Source organism: Coenobita brevimanus, chromosome 114 (genome assembly GCF_032717465.1).
Source record: "Coenobita brevimanus isolate Jiangsu-jjx chromosome 114, ASM3271746v2, whole genome shotgun sequence".
Classification (NCBI taxonomy): Eukaryota; Metazoa; Arthropoda; class Malacostraca; order Decapoda; family Coenobitidae; genus Coenobita; species Coenobita brevimanus.
In genome coordinates, this window is record NC_137067.1 from 707,678 (window position 1) to 723,991 (window position 16,314).

General features: G+C 42.8%; 2 protein-coding genes across 2 annotated transcripts in view; both read left to right on the forward strand.

The window, feature by feature from the left end:
- The first annotated feature begins 478 nt into the window (after window positions 1–478).
- On the forward strand, window positions 479–9,856 carry LOC145418467 (proteasome subunit beta type-7-like). The gene is made up of 6 exons (XM_080286885.1): window positions 479–590; window positions 2,456–2,649; window positions 4,645–4,778; window positions 7,311–7,478; window positions 8,549–8,700; window positions 9,328–9,856. Exons 1-6 carry the CDS (start codon window positions 532–534, stop codon window positions 9,440–9,442), a joined length of 822 nt encoding a protein of 273 aa, XP_080143011.1. The 5' UTR covers window positions 479–531; the 3' UTR covers window positions 9,443–9,856.
- Window positions 9,857–10,296: 440 nt separating this feature from the next.
- LOC145418435 (uncharacterized) overlaps window positions 10,297–16,314 on the forward strand; it is a 60,744-nt gene continuing 54,726 nt past the window's right edge. Inside the window, exon 1 of the mRNA XM_080286852.1 lies at window positions 10,297–10,422. Within this exon, the coding sequence (XP_080142978.1) occupies window positions 10,297–10,422 (126 nt within the window). The remainder of the gene's footprint in view (window positions 10,423–16,314) is intronic.

A 16,314-nucleotide genomic window follows, 5' to 3' on the forward strand; every position in this document is an offset into this window, starting at 1 on the left:
GTAAGACCATTTGAGGTACTACTTGCTTTCTCTCTCTCTCTCTCTCTCTCTCTCTCTCTCTCTCGGTTGTGTAGTAGTATGGTGTGGTGAATTAAATGTGATTTTTGAGTAAATTGTGCAAGTTACCCCTCTCCATTTTCTTTGGTTACCATGTATTATGGAAGTGATCATTATTTTTAGTTCAGTTTTTGCCAAACAAAATGCATCTAAATGATAATCAGTGTAAAACTTCCATTGAAACTTTAATATATTGTAAAAGTCGACTAAAATACATATACCGGGTAAGATATATACACCACGTGTAATGGATTATTGTCTTGTAGTTTATTTGGGCGGAATTTATATTATTACAAAAATATATAACATATTAGAGCAAACTAATAATATTCCTTGATTTTTATTCGTATTTTATGTATATTGTAGTTTGGGTAGGGGGATGAGTTTGTATTTTTGGACCCGTATCTAAGGGTGTTTATGGACGAGCCTGTCATCGTCTCGGGAGGCAGGGGAAGACAAGAATCATTTTTAAACATGAAAATGGAGGCGGTAGAGGACGTGCACACCGGATTTCAGTTCGGCAACTTTGCCAGGTGAATATAATAATGTGTTTTGCGTATAAATTATTGCCTGAGAAGACGTAGGTTGTTGGATTTTAATGGCGTCGATATTTTACGATTACCAGTTGGAGGGAAGTTGGAAGTTTACCGATAGAGGCTTTTTGAAAGATGCTCCTGATTACAGTTATATCCATTAGCCTTTCCCTGTGGCTGTGTATCTATCTATAATCCCGATTTATACCATTTGTCTGCCCTCCCTCCAACTCGCATCCTTCTCTCATCTCCAGGTCATCCCAATTTGGTCTCCAGTTCCATACAAATTGCTTATATTTCTAAGTTCTATCTATCTCTCTATATTTCTAAGTTAAGGGTAATATTTACGATACGTTATATACCTTTGAACTGATTCAGTAACCATAAATGTGTACAAATGTGCTTTTTTGAGTTTGAAGAGGATCCGTCAGTAGTCAGTGAAACTACGATTACGTATGGGGTAAGTTTGGTTAGGGTAACATCAGGTATGTGGTTAGCTTAAAATGTGATAGAAAGAATTAGGATAAATACCTTGAGGTGGTTTGGCCATATGGAGGCGATGGAGAGCAAGAGACTAATGAGGAGAGTGTATGTGAGTGAGGGAGAGATGGAGGGATAGAGTGGAGAGGTATACGAGAGAGGAGGACGTGAGCTGGGAGCAAGGCGCTGAAATGGCAGGGGAACGAGTGATGTGGAGGCGATTGTTTGTGGCCACCCATTACAGGACTGCGGCATCTGGCTTTAGGTACCAGTAGGTAGGTAGCATAGAATTGGTTAGGTTAGGTTAGCACAAAATTGGTTAGGAAAAACAAGGTTAGGTTCAAGTTACAGCTTTTCCATAGCACTTCTTCGTGACTAGTACGAGATATGGTCAGTTTTTTTTACAAAGTCGTAGCATTAGATCCTGAAGGTGAAATTTTAGTCCCCTCTTGTATTTGTGTGTGTGTGTGTGTGTGTAAAGAATTTCTCTCAAATTTACCATATTGCAAATCGCCCTTGAGTTTTATTCCAGCTGACCCCCGTCCCAGAAACCATTGTGTTGTGGTGATTTTCAAGGTAAAACTTGGTCAAAATGCATTAATATCCATGGGAAGAACAGTTTCATGGAAGTATAGCTAGAAAATGCACTGTTCACACACAAAAGAGGAAACACTTAGATTTTTAACCCTTGTTTCTAGAAAAGTGACTGTTCATTCCTTCTTATATACAGGTACAGGTATATGTATTGTGTTGTGATGAGGAGGGGTTGATTGAGATGGTTTGGACATGTGGAGAGGATGGGGGATGACAGTTGGGTGCAGAAAGTGAGAAGTGATAGATCTGGGGGTAAGGGTACGACAAGAAGAACAAAAAAGACGTGGTACAAGGTCATCGTGTGTGGCCTCAGGGTTAAGGGATTGAATAGGGAGACTGCAGAGATTGAGCAGCATGGAAAGCCACCATAAGGTGACTAAGGTTGATGCGTGCAAGCATGTTGGAGTCTATAAACGAAACAAAATGATGCAGGATGGCCAGTTAACAGAGGAAGAGGATACTAATATGCTCAGATGTACAGAGATGATAATGATTAGATGGATGTGTAATGCATCCATGAATAACAGGCCTGGGGGGTTAGGATTGTGAATGAATAGTTGAAAGGATAGATGGGACTTGAATGTATTGGTGTTGTGATGAGGTTTAGATTGAGATGATTTGGGCAGTTAGAGAGGATGGAGGATGACACCTAGAGGTTCACATGGCATTATCTTATGTCTTGTGATGAGCATTTGACAGTGGAAGGAGCTCTGGATGATGATGATGATGATGATGAAACAGTTAAGAGTTAATTTGTTGCTGGGGATGACTGGTGTATTTTGTTTTGCCAGGAATGAGAAGCTGGTGTCGCGGGGGTTTGCCATGCCCGGCTGCCGCAAAACAGGCACGACCATCGCAGGTGTGGTGTTCAAAGATGGGGTAGTGTTGGGTGCCGACACAAGAGCCACTGAAGGGGACATTGTTGCTGATAAGAACTGCAGCAAAATTCACTACCTTCAGCCCAACATGTACTGCTGTGGGGCAGGTAAGTTGGAGCAGAGGAATCTGTTTACTAATACAGCACAGTTTGGTGATAGGTGGTGGCGACCATCATCCACTCACTTGATGTAGTGCTGCCTTCTTCTTCCTTCACTTGTATCATTCATTTTCTGTGTACCCTCCTCTCTTCCATTTCTCCCATTTTTTCTGTCCCTTTCTATTACTCTTCTTTCCATTTCAGGTGGCTTTACTTTGACAGGCCTAATGGTTTCTTGTAAGCCAGAAAACCATTTACAGCACTGGGTGGTAACCGTATAACCAACCCATACATGTCCCCTGTGTATCAAGAAGTGGGTTGGTGGAGGGTTAGTGCCCCTCCCTGCCAAACAACTAACCCAAAGACAAATGGGCACCCCTTACAAAATTCTGGCATCTGGCAATAGGTAGATAGATTGAATACAAAAGCAAATTTGTTTTGTGTTTTGCATTGTTTCATTTATAAAGCCTCCAGTGGGAATTGTTGGGTGGGAGAGAGAGAAAGTGTTAGAGAACAAGAATTCCAGGTTTAACCTGTGTCTCTTTCCTTCCTAAAACGTGCACTTCACAGAAAAGATCATCAACAAGAGCACCAACATCCTGGCGTGAGTCAGCTTTGGTCATTTGACGGCAGCTCTGCACGCTGCTCAATCTCTAGCTTCCTCTTTATTCAGTCCCATATCCCTGAAGTCACATGACCTCGTCCCAGGTTTTTTTCAGTTTGCCTCTCGCAACCCTGCCCCCGACATTCACACATTTCACTATTTATAGTATCTAACTTTACTGGGTCTGGTTAGTACTTGGATGGGTGACCGCCTGAGAACACCAGATGCTGTTGGCATCCCTACGTGTCATGTGGGGTTGGTGGAGGATTAGTGCCCCTCCCTGTAAAACAATTAACTCTAAGCCCTTGGCCACCCCGTGTGGGATACATGGCGTCTGGCAATGAATGAAAATGAATGAACTTTACTAATTCAACAACTGCCAGGATTAAGGGATTTGGATAGGGGAAATCTGACTCAATTGGATACATTTATGTGAAGCTACAAATCGTGGCGAATATTTTTGGCATATCCGATAGAGCCAGGATTCCGGGGGCTTGAATGATGAGTGAATGGAAGCATGGCCCATTGGATTGGGCAAATTTGGGCTGTCTGGACATTGCTACTCCTCACCCTGCCCTAGGGTGGGAAAGGAGGTCCAGATGATAATGGTACTCTTTCAACCAGTGGTCTAGACATAAGCTAAAGTATTCATTATCCCTCAGGCACAGCAGTTGACCTTGAGATGGCAACACAGCTGCTTGGGAAGGGAAGAGGTTGTGTGGATCAGATATTCATCCTAGGGTGTTTACTGAGAAAGTTTGTAGAGAAGAAGTTGTATGTGACCTTCATGGATTTGAAGAAAGTACAGCATGTGACAGAGTGGATAGAGAAGGAATATGGAAAATGTTGAAAGTACATGGAGTAAATAGGGAGCTGTTGAATACTGTTAGGAGTAAAGCTTATCTTTTAAAATATAACACACCCTTGTTTTAAAACTGGGATACATTTTTAAAACCTGATTGTAAAATGTGGTGTTGTAGTGATTGTATGAGCAAGAAAAATGATTGTACAAGAAATCGGGCATTGTAGGAGTCATAAGCGAGAAATTTCTCAAAATGAAAAACTGCTAAAATGTTACACTAATATAATTGAATGATTGTATAACAGTTAATCATAAAATGAGAATCTATCTATCTATAGCCAGACATCTTATCCCTGAAAGAGGTGGCCACAAATAAATTGCCTCCATGTTGTTGTGTCCCCTGCCATTACAGTGCCTTCTGCCCAATGTACACCCCCCATCTCTTGTATACCTCTCTACTCCATCCCTCCATCTCATCTTTGGTCACCCCGTCCACCTCACTCACATACAGTACAGACTCATTGTTAGTCTCACTCTCCATGCTCTCCACATGGCCAAACCACTTCAGAGTATGTTTCAGTATTTATTTTTTCCTCAGGCACAGCAGCTGACCTAGAGATGACAACGCAGCTTATGGCGGGACAACTGGAGCTGCACCGCCTCAACACAGGGCGTCAGGTGCCTGTGGTGGCTGCCAACTCTATGTTCAAGCAGATGCTGTTTAGGTACCAGGTGAGAGAGAGTACCTTTTTGAAAAGATTTTTGGTGCTGTGATGAGGAGGGGTAGATTGAGATGGTTTGGGCATGTGGAGAGGATGGAGGATGGCAATTATGTTCAGAAAGCAAGAAGTGTGAATGTCAGGGGTAGGGTTGCATGAGGCAGACTGAAAAGATCTGGGATAAGGTTTTAGATTGTGGCCCCAGGGGTAAGGGACTGAATAGGGAGGCTGCCAGAGATCAAGCAACATGGAGAGCTGCCTTTAGGTGACTAAGGCTGACTCATGCATTCATGTTGGAGCCATTATAAACGATACAATAAAAGTCCCTGAGGAAGTACAGTTCGTGCAGCGGAAGTCTGGACCCTCTAATTCTCACCATATACTGTATTTTGTACGGTCCAGGAAATATCGTAGGAAAATTCCTGTTGTTGGTGGATTTTTTTCTGGTGGTTTCTAGCAACTTTACAGGCTTACCACCATGTGCTGTGAGTTTATGAGCTCAGTGCCTGCCTGACGTTGGATGGGAGAGCATGTCAGATTTTCTTGTCCTGCCTGGTCCTTGTTAATTTCAAAGCTCTCTTTTTCACACCCTCTCTGCCTTAGTGAATCATTGGAGATGGGTCCCAAGCCACTAACTAATGTAGAAAAAGCACGACGCTCAACAGATTATAGCAAAACTCTGCACTAGTCTACCAAATTCTTGTGCAGTATTTGCAAGTAGTACTGCATCATCAGCATACAACAAATTTGAGATATTCTACCCAGCGCCATCTCTCTCTCTCCAGTACTCGTGTTTTTACTTTTCTCGTCATCCCATCCATTGCCTTTGGTTCCTTCTTCCTCACAAAAAAAAATATATATATATATATACCAGTATATATTGAACAACCATGGGAATATCACACAAAGTTGGGAAGGTATATGGAAGAATTATTATAAAGAGTGATGAACAGGGTGGCTTTAGGAGTGGCAGAGGATGTGTTGATTAAGTATTTGCAGTAACACAGATAGTGGAGAAGGCTTGTGAGGACTATAAGGGGTTTATAGCATTTATGGATCTGGAAAAAGCATACAACAAAGTAGACAGAGAAGGATTGTGGAAGGTTTTGCACATGTACAGTGTAGATGGTAAGCTGCTAGGTGCCGTCAATTGTGTTTATGATGGTAGTGAAGTATGTGTAAGGGTAAATGGGCATCTGAGTGAATGACTCACAATCAACGTGGACGTGCGACAAGGTTGTGTGATGTAACCATGACCAGTGTATGCTAACATTTTATAAATGAATGAGCGAACGAACTGTCGGTAGAGACTTCATACGAGACGGGTTAGTTAGATGTGGTCTTCATTATCCCATTCACTGTTAGAGCTGAGCTTGTAGTTGGTAGCAGCCATCATCCGCTCTTTTAATGTAGTGCTGCCCACATCTTCCTTCACATTTATCATTCGTTTTTTTGTGTCTGCGCTCCTTCCTTCCTATTTCTCCCATCTGTCCTGTCACTTTTTATTATTTTTCTTTCCTTTTCAGGTGGCTTTACATTAAGTGACAAGCCTAATGGTTTCCTGTAAGCTAGGAAACTACAGTGAGTCCTCGAAATACGAAAGGGATGGGAACCAAAAACACCTTTCGTAATCCAAAATTTTGTACATCGGAACGATTATCCCCATTGAAATGTACATATAAAGGGGTGGATGCATTCCAGGATCCCATTGGGCCCCCCACTTAAACTTTACCCCTCCTATTTAGAAGTATGCAATACACGTATACAGTACAGTACTCTTGTACAGACATTAAAAAATAAAACATACAACTAATTACTGTAGTATTAGTACACTGTACAGTTAAATATAGAGCTGTGCTGCGGCTGGAGATTCGTGTCGTTGATATGGTGCTAACACATGGTGGGACCCTAATAATTTCCAATTTCCTCTCCAGAGTCAGAGTATGGTGGTGTTTCTTCTTGGCATCTGAAGATGATGCAGGGCGCTTGGGAGGCATGGCGAAAGTACGAAAACAGGAAGAACAGCGAAAAACTGCGTAACGTACAGCGAAGCTGAGAGGAGAGGACGGATGTGACTTGACTGGGAAGCACGCGAAAATGTGTTTACCAGAGAGGGGTTAGTTCGTTTTCTCGCCAAAAGCGAGTGCGGTGCTATGCAGCGCGCCCATTTTGAATTTTTCGTATTTCCTCTCGTATCGCTTTTCGTACCATCGAGACAGATTTTTTTTGTATTGTGGAATTTGTCCTACATTCATCGCTTTCGTACCATCGGAAATTCATACTTCGAGTTTTCGTATTTCAAGGACTCACTGTATTTACGAAGCTGGATGGTAACCATATAACCATAACTTCCGTGTTCCCTGTGTCAACTAGTGGGTTGGTGGAGGGTTAATGCCCCTCCCTGTAAAAGTAACTGAAAGACAAACGGCCACCCCTTCGGGAATATTGGTGGCTGGCTATAGGTAGTTAGAGCTCTTTTCCTAGCTTGGTATAGTGAACACTTGCATAAAACAAAACTCCTGTTTCACCCCAATCTTTCTTTCAGGGGCACATAGGAGCTGCATTAGTACTGGGAGGAGTAGATAAATTTGGCTCTCACATCTACTCCATCCACCCTCATGGCTCCACTGATCGGCTACCATACACTACCATGGGCTCTGGTTCCCTGGCTGCCATGTCTGTTTTTGAGCAGCGATGGAAGCCAGACATGGAGGTGAGTTGAACGAGTGTGTTGGATTTTGCACTGCACAGCCATTTGAGTCTCTAAGTGGTATTGTAGATTTATTTTTATCATTTTAAAATAATTCTTCAGGCTTTTACCCTAATTCCTTTGTAAGATTTTTTTTTTTTTTATGTCATCCTGTCACTTCTTATTACTCATCTTGACACTTCAGGTGGCTTTACACTGACTCACAAGCTTAATGGTTTTTTATAACTTAGGAAACCATTCACAACGCTGGGGAGTAACCATAAGACCAAATAACGAGGTGATGTGGAGTCTACTGTGGTGCCTCTGTAAACTGAATTGAGAGATGCAAATGCCACATTATCCTGGAACACAGACAGTGGATACTCAAAAACAACAACAGCAACAAATTGAGTATGTTGAGATGGTATGGGCATATACAAAGGATGCACATAGACAGAATGCAAAGGAAAGTTTGTAAAAGGGAGATGAAGGGTAGGCTTACTGGAGAGCATACTGTGTATAGCGAAGAAGATGGTGGAGCAGTATGTTGGTGAAAGAGAACGAAGAGGAAGTGGAGTGCTTGAGACAGTGAGAGAGGTATGGAAGAAGAGAATGGAGCAGTATATTAGAGAAGGAAGAGGACTGTTTGAGACAGAGAGGTGTGAGGACAAGGCAGCCTGGACGTGTTTCTGTCACTGCCATCCCCTGTCCAAGGTTCCCAGGAGGGGCAAAGCACTGGAGATGATGATTATGATGAATTGCTCTCTGGACCCTACTTCACCCCATGTTTAGGTGGGAAAAGAGGTGTGGATGATGATAATGTCTCCCTAGATGAACAAACATTTATATTTTTAAACATTATTTTTTAACATTACTTTGTAGCTTAAATCACTGACCAGCTTATTCCTAGCTTTACAGACCCTACCTTACCCTACCATTGGGTGGGAAAATGAGGTCAGGATGACGATATGATGGTGCTTATGGTAGTGGCAGTTGATGATTATGATGGTTGATGATTTCTACTGTGAGATTAACTTGTATATTTAATCACCAAGCATTGTCAATAGATGTTACCCTATTAATTGCCCTTACAGCTGGAGGAGGCCAAGCAGCTGGTTCGAGATGCCATTGCTGGGGGTGTTTTCAATGACCTTGGCTCAGGTTCCAACATTGATCTGTGTATTATCACCAAGGACGGCGCCAATATGATCCGACCTTACGATGTGGCCAATGTTAAGGGACAGAGGTTAGTGGAAGGGTTTGGGTCCAAGGTTGTGTGAAGGGTGTGGTTTTGTATATAAGTTGAACCTTTTCACTGGGTGTGGTGTAGTAGTAGTAGTTGTTCCCTAGGCAGTCTGGCCGAAAAGCCCCGAGTCCCCAAGGAAGGCCATGGCCGAGACCGGGCTTTCCCACAGATCTCTCAAAGAGTGTATGTTGTGTTGTTGGCGTTGGTGATTGTGTGCAATGCAGTCTTCCATAATGTGCTTAATAGTATGGGGTGCTGTGTTGCTTCCTGGACAGGCATCAGTAACAGAGTCATCCAGCCTCTTCTGATAACTCAGGAGGGCTGGATGATGCCCACATCTCGGTTTACCTCTGTGCCAGCTGTCTAGCAGTACCTCTTCCTGTGAAGTCAGGACATAAAAAGCTGCCCTCATTCTGTTGTCCAGTGTCCTGTTGGAGGGTAGGGAAGATGTATATATGTATGTATAACCAGGTAGTGCATCCAAATGGTTATAAAGTGACAGGAATGATGGGCAAGAGAGGAAGAGAGGTGGACAGAGACAGAGAAAGAATGATAAAGGTGAAGGAAGAAGTAGGCAGCGCTACATCAGTTGAGTGGATGATAAATAGTTGTTTTTTTATCCAACAGAGTGGGCAAATACGAGTACAAGCGTGGTGTGACGGAGATCCTCACCACCAAAGTCCGTCCTATTGAGGTGATTTCCGAGACAGTGAAGCCTGTGGAGAAGATGGACACGGCATAGACTCCTCAGTCCTGTTAGTGTCCTATGCATCACACTCACGTTAAGGAAATTGTTTTGTACCATTGATAAGTTAGCCTTATTACTGTTTGACAGGGAAGGAGTATGTTTTATGACAGAAAAAGATAGTAAAGTAATGAACCATTGAGTTCATATGGGTAGTAAATTATAAAGAGATGTCTCAGCACTTGGAGATATAAGGATAGAGTTCAGTAGCTTTATAATCAGATCATTGAATTATTATATATATATATATTTTTTTTTCCAAATTCTATTCCTTGGGTTAAAGTAAGAGATCTGAGACTAGTTCGAGTTTAGTGTTAACTTCAAAATGTTCGGAATTCTATTACACTGATGCATTATTATTATTTTTCCAGTGGGTAACAGGCTGCTACTCTAATGTTTACAATAAAGTGTACAATGTTTATACAGTATGTTTGGGACTTTGACCCTCACCCCATTCTTAGATGGGAAAGAAGGTTAGGTGTATGTTAATGGCCTGCTGGATTAAACCAGCTACATGTATGGAACGTCAAAGCTAATCCTACACTGTTTATGAAGATCATATTAAACGTCTCAGATGACTTTTTTTCCGAACACTTTCCAGCAACTGTTGGGAAGGAATTTGTTGCTTTTGGCACTTGGTTTAGCTTCCAGTCCATAGAAATCATCATCTGTGTCATGGCCAACCCCAATACAGGGATGTCTTTACAGGAAACATGATGTCAGTATGTATGTGTGAGGTCTGTTCAGAAAGTATCCAACATTGGCTCTTAAAAAATAGATAGCTGACTTGTTGGGCTAGGACACTAATCCCCCTTATAGTAGGTCTCTTCTGACTTGACACACAGTATCTCATGCAGGTGCTTTGTCGCGTTTGTGAAGATCTCTTCTCTCAGATGAACGTTGCTCAAGACGTGTTGGAGTGTGCTAATTGCGACCCAGAGTTTCTGAAGTCTGTTATCACTGGAGATGAGACTCGGGTGTGAGGGTACAACTCAGAAACCAAAGCACAGTCGTCCCAGTGAGAGCATGCAGGGTCACCTCAGCCAAAAAAGGCACAACAGGTCCGCAGTAAGGTGAAATGCACTTGTATATTGACAGGGTTTACGACTACTGTGATGTTATGCATCATTATTATGCACCAGAAGGCCGGGCTGTCAACAAACATTACTTCCTTGACATTATCAGTCGTCTTTGTGACTCAGTTTGGCAGAAGAGACCAGATCTTTGGAAAGCAGCAGGTTGGAAGCTGCACCATGACAATGCCTCTGCCCATACTTCTCAACTGATTCAGGGATTTTATGCCAAGTGCAACTTGGCGCAAGTCCAGCAGGCATCCTACTCGCCAGACATAGGTCTATGCAACTTTTGGTTATTCCCCAAGCTCAAAACTCTGCTGGAGGGTTCCTGATTTGAGACGAGAAGAGATGACGAATGTGACGAAGCACCTGCCGGAGATAGCTAGTGGAAACTGGCAATGAAAAATGTTTCAGGCAACGGAAAGAACGCCAGGGTACGTGTGTCAAGGCAGAAGGGGCATACTCTGAGGGGGACTAGTGTCCTAGCTTAACAGGTTATCTATTTATTTTTTTAAAGCCTACGGTCGGAGACTTTCTGAACAGACCTCGTATGTGTGTTAACTAGGTAGCTATGAATAGTATGGGTATATGTGTGTGTAGGTAGGTATGTATTTACTGTATATGTTTTTATGGCACAGTTTTTATGATAGTGGTGAGATGTGTAGGTAGGGATGATGGTGGCTGTGTGTAGGGTTGACACATAAAAATCATGAAATCTTACCTTTTATCATCAGGTAGGAGGCAGATGGTTACCATGGCCCTGGGAGGTACTGCCATGGTAACTGAACTACATTTACACATCAGAGTTCCAGCTGAGACTACTACACATAAACACATCTACACACCTACAATCTGGATTAGGAGGAGAACTCTGGTTTAGCACAGGCCATAGGTAAGGGTTGGCAAAAAAATTGTAGTAGTAATAGTAGCAGGTGAGGTTTGGCAGGGAGTAGTAGTAGTAGGTGAAGGTTGGCAGGAAGTAGTGGTTGTCGGTGAGAGTTGACACCAGCACAAGTAGTAATAGTAGTTGGAGGGACATTTACATAACCAGACAGTGGTGCAGTTCAGTTAAATTGGTGCCACTGCATGAAGGAGCCCCTCTCTTGCACCAGACAAGGTAGTGAAAGGGGGATCTCTGAGGGAATTTAAAGATGGGAGAAGTAATGGTAGGCCAAGAAGGTGGTAGATATGATAAAAGAGTGAGAGAGAGAGAGGTACATTGGGTGGCGAGTTTGGATGAGCTTTGTACAGAGTTAGAGTTTGCCAAGAACCAATGGTCATGTGGAGAGAATAAGTAGTGTGACCTGGATAAGGGACTGAATAGGGATGCTGCCGGAGATTGAGCAGCATGGAGAGCTGCCATTGGATGACCAAGGTCGGCACATACAAGCACGGTGAAGCCTTTATAAATGAAACAAAACTGCGGTGAACGAGTGTACTATATGTGGCAGGAGGAGGTGTAGTAGGCCAAGAAAAATATGAATAGATAGATAAATGTGAGAGAAATATATAGACTGATGTGGCTAGGGAACTGATAACAAATCAGACTGGTTAGATGAATTGTGTATACGAAAAAACATGTTTGGTTTGGCGTCCCTTATTTTACTGGGATTTTAACATTTCAGCATCCAGATTGACTCTTTTGGATACTTTTATGTGAAGCTGCAGAATGTGGTTAATGTTTTTGGCATATCAGATAGAGCCAGGATTCCAGGGGCTTGTATGGTGAGCAAATGGAAGCATGGCCGATTGGATTGGGCGGATTTGAGCTGTCTGGACATTGCTACGCCTCACCCTGCCCTAGGGCGGGAAAGGAGGTCCAGATGATGATGATGGTTATTATTATTAATTATGATTAGTATTATTATTAAGTGACTGAAAAGGAAGGCTGCCAGAGATTGAGCAGCATGCAAAAATAAGTAGGTTACAGGTAGGTGTTGAGAATTCTGTGCCACTGGAGATATGTCTATACTACTTTTACTCTAACTTGGCCTATATTTTCCCTTCCTCCATCCTTAATGTATCTGTCTATCTATCTATTGCCAGACGCCTTAATCCCTTATACGAGGTGGCCACAAACAAATCGCCTCCACGTCAGATCTTTAATGCTGAGTTATAACAATCGTTTAACAGTGAAATACAGTGCTAGTCACGAAGAAGTGTTATGAAGCAGATGTTGAATTGTAGTATTGTCTTTTTCTGCTACTGAGCTATGAGAAATATGCTGCAAAAGAAATCGACCAACTTAGTATGAAAAGAGTATAGTAGTCTCTCTCTCTCTCTCTCTCTGCTGTGGTAACCCCTCACCGGAAGAAGCGTCGGGCAACAACACAGGAACAAAGCTTTGAATGATGACCTTCCCTCGACCCCACTCGGAGAGTTCCCATGGGCTAAGTCCATCATTGTAATTCCTTAAGAAACCAAGTCCCTTATACTTGTAGGATAAGGAAGCTCCCCAACACCTTTTCCTATGTGATTTATTTTGTTTACAACACCTTACTCTCCTGTTCAATGTTGTGTAAATCCTTCCAACATCGCCATACTCTGCATAAAGAACGTTCAGGATACTATAACCACCCATATTGAAAAATAAATCACCAAGGAAGAGGTGTTAGGGAGCCTCCATATAGAATGCTATGACATGTCTCTGGTTTCAATTTTGCTTTTATATTATCTTTATTTTCATTATTTATTCAGTTATTTTTCTTCGTGGATTTTTCCTGGCGACAAACATTCTATATTTTATCGTAAGAGCTCCACCCATAGAAAAAAAAAAATGATAATGGCCAAGTGGACTCAGATTGGAAGGTTAGTTTTGGCTAGTAACCAAGGAGACTCATTCCTGCCTCAAGGCTTTTTGAGTTTTATGCATCCGGGACTTAAAACCATATTCATTGTACCCATTTCAGGTTTGTTGATGGCCAGGTGTAGTTAGAGGGGAAGGTTTGTTTTGCTAGTAACCAAGGAGACGCTTTGCTAGCTCGTTATATGCAACCAAGACTATGTGTACCCATTTCAGGCAGTTTTTGGTGGCCGTGTGTAGTTAGAGTTTTGCTAGTAACCAAGGAGACTCATTCCCACCTCATAAGGGTCATTGATATATGCAACCAGGTTTAGGAAGCTCCCAACACCTCTTCCTTAGCAATTTATCTGGCTTATTACACTCTGCTGCCCTTTACTGGTATTTAAATGATTCTAATATCACCCTCCTTTTCATAAATAAATAATTATAGTAAGAAGCCCTGTTCAAAAATAAATCGCTAAGGAATAGGTGTTAGGGAGCGCCCAGGACAGCATTGTAGCTGTGTCACCCAGTTGTGTCAGGAACTTCAAAAACTTCCGTCTAAATGACCAGAAGCGAGAGGCTGTGATGATGTGTGGTGAAGGAGGAGGGCTGAAGAGGGTGGTGGTAACTGTGGTAGTGGTGGTGGTGGTGATACTAATTGTGGTGTGTGGTAGTGGTGGTGGTGGTGACGGTAAGGGATAAGGAGACGATGATGATAAAAGATAGGAGTGGTGGTGGTGATGACGTGGGCAGTGATGAACTAGAAGGATGATGACAATAATAATGATGATGGAAGGTGAGGGTGATGAAGAAAACGGTGAGTGTGGTAGTGGTTCAGTTCCGTTATATGAAAACACGCACCATACACGGAGGAAGGTGGTAGCGGTGGTAAACAGTATGTGTGGTCAGTCTTTAACCTCGGGACGGTTGCATACCTTCATAGTACTTCCGCCACCTCCCTACCTCGTTTATTCCTCTCCTCCCCTCCCTCCTTCCTTCCCCTCCACGCGCTACCTCCATTACCAACCTACCTACACTTGTTTCTCTCCCCCTCCTCCCTTACTTACCTGCTTGCTTCCATTTCTCTTCTTCCTTCTCTTTCCTTCCCTCCCTTATCTGCCTACCTCCATTTCCCTCTCTTCCTTCTTCCTACCTACCTCACTTGCTTCCCTCCATCCTTCCCTCTTCCTTTTTTCCGTCTTTCCTTCCCTCTCCTTCCTTTTTTTCCCTTCTTTCCTTCCCTTTCTTCCTTTCCTTCCCTCCCTCTCTTCCTTCACCCTTCCCTCCATTTGCTTCCTTTCTTTCCTCTCTCCCTCCCCAACCTGCTTGCCTAACTTTTCTCCATCCTTCCCTCCTTCTCCTCATCGTTCCTTCTCCCCAATTTCTTCCTCCTCCTCCATTTTCTTCCTCCTTTCCTTCTCAGATTTTTCTTCCTCATCTTTCCTCCTCCCCTCCTTTCCTCCATTATTTCCTGCTTACCTTCGCTTTCTCTTCCTCTGTTTTCTCCCTACTTTCTTCTCTGTCTCATTCTCCCTCCTTCCTCCCTTTCCTCCCTTCTTTTTCTCTCCCTCCATCTCCTTTGTTTTCCCTACAGTTCTTCCGTCCACCATCACTCCCTCCTTTCATACTTTTCCTCCATCCCTCTCCCCCCCCTGCCCAGGTGTCAACAATGCCAGAAATTAGATGTCTCAGTGATGTGGCAGGAGTGAATATCATTATCAGTCCAGTTTATCTTCCAGTCTGATTACACCTGGCCAAAAACTGAGCTGGAATGGGTTAGGGTGTTCGTAAGGAAAATAAGAGGATGTCAAGGTCAAATAAACTCAGAAGTTTTATTTTTTAATCCTTGGGGGACGAGACGAGAGGAAACAATCATCCTCTGATGTTTATCTCTCTACGCTTTATCGTTGCCTTTGTACGTTACTGTTGTATTCTCAGAAGTCATATAGTTTGAATGAATAGCATACAAGATAATTTTGAGGTTTAATTGGCTCAGAATTGATACTTTTTTCAATTTTGTGGCGAAGTTGCGAGAGGAGACGGGGTGGGAGGCAAGAGGCGGGAACAGCGCGAGGTGTCGCGCATCAGTTTACGTTGGGACCTGGAGGTGAAGGGTGTTTTCCGCGTCTCTCCCGACCCATAGACAGAAACCTTCGCAAATTAGTGTTTTCCGCGGTTTTTGCGAGTCGTTCCGTATTATAGACGTACCGGAGTGAGGATATATGACTTCTCGACCATATACACTTATAGTTTACTTAGAGAAGTGATGAAAAAGTAATAGTGTTGAAAGGAGGAAAGTAGCAGCATCCGAAGCTTCGATTGGACTGGCGTGGTTTATCCCATCTCATCCGGGGAACCTGGACTGAAAGGTATTATTTATGCAGTATTATAAGCTGTTGTAAAAGAATGTTAATGGGTTATATATTCAGACAACTGATTTGAGTTCGCTTGAGTTACGTGGAGTGAGATTTGTGTATTTAAATGCCTTGGATGTTATGCTGCATCCTTATCTCCGCCCACCCTGTTTGTATCACCCCCCCCCCTCGTTTCTTTCTCTCTCTCTCTCTCTCTTTCTCTCTCTACCTTGGTGTGTTAGCATTTATAAAAAGATTCTGCCAGACTATTATGATTTTTTTGAGAGTGCAATGGAGTGGTTAGTATGATAATAATAATAATAATAATAATAATCTTTAATACGAATGATACAACTTAACTATTGCTTCCTTTACTACTGCTATTACTACTACTACTACTACTACTACTACTACTACTACTACTACTACTACTTACCCCTTCTCATCTCCATCCACTCCATTCCTGCATCTTATCCTTGCCTATACCTCACTCACGTACACTCTTCTTGTCAGTTTCTCATATACCCATCCACTCTATCCTGGCATCTCATCTTTGATCTTCCCCTCAACCCCACTCACGTACACTCTTCTTGTCAGTCTCTCATATCCATGCACTCTATCCCGGCATCTCATCTTTGATCTTCCCCTCAACCC

Excerpts from the sequence above, each read along its gene's own strand:
- LOC145418467 (XM_080286885.1), top strand. The coding sequence starts at position 532 with ATGAAAATGGAGGCGGTAGAGGACGTGCACACCGGATTTCAGTTCGGC. Across the intron at positions 591-2,455 it reads CAGTTCGGCAACTTTGCCAG|GAATGAGAAGCTGGTGTCGC; the intron begins GTGAATATAATA and ends TTGTTTTGCCAG. Across the intron at positions 8,701-9,327 it reads GCCAATGTTAAGGGACAGAG|AGTGGGCAAATACGAGTACA; the intron begins GTTAGTGGAAGG and ends TTTATCCAACAG.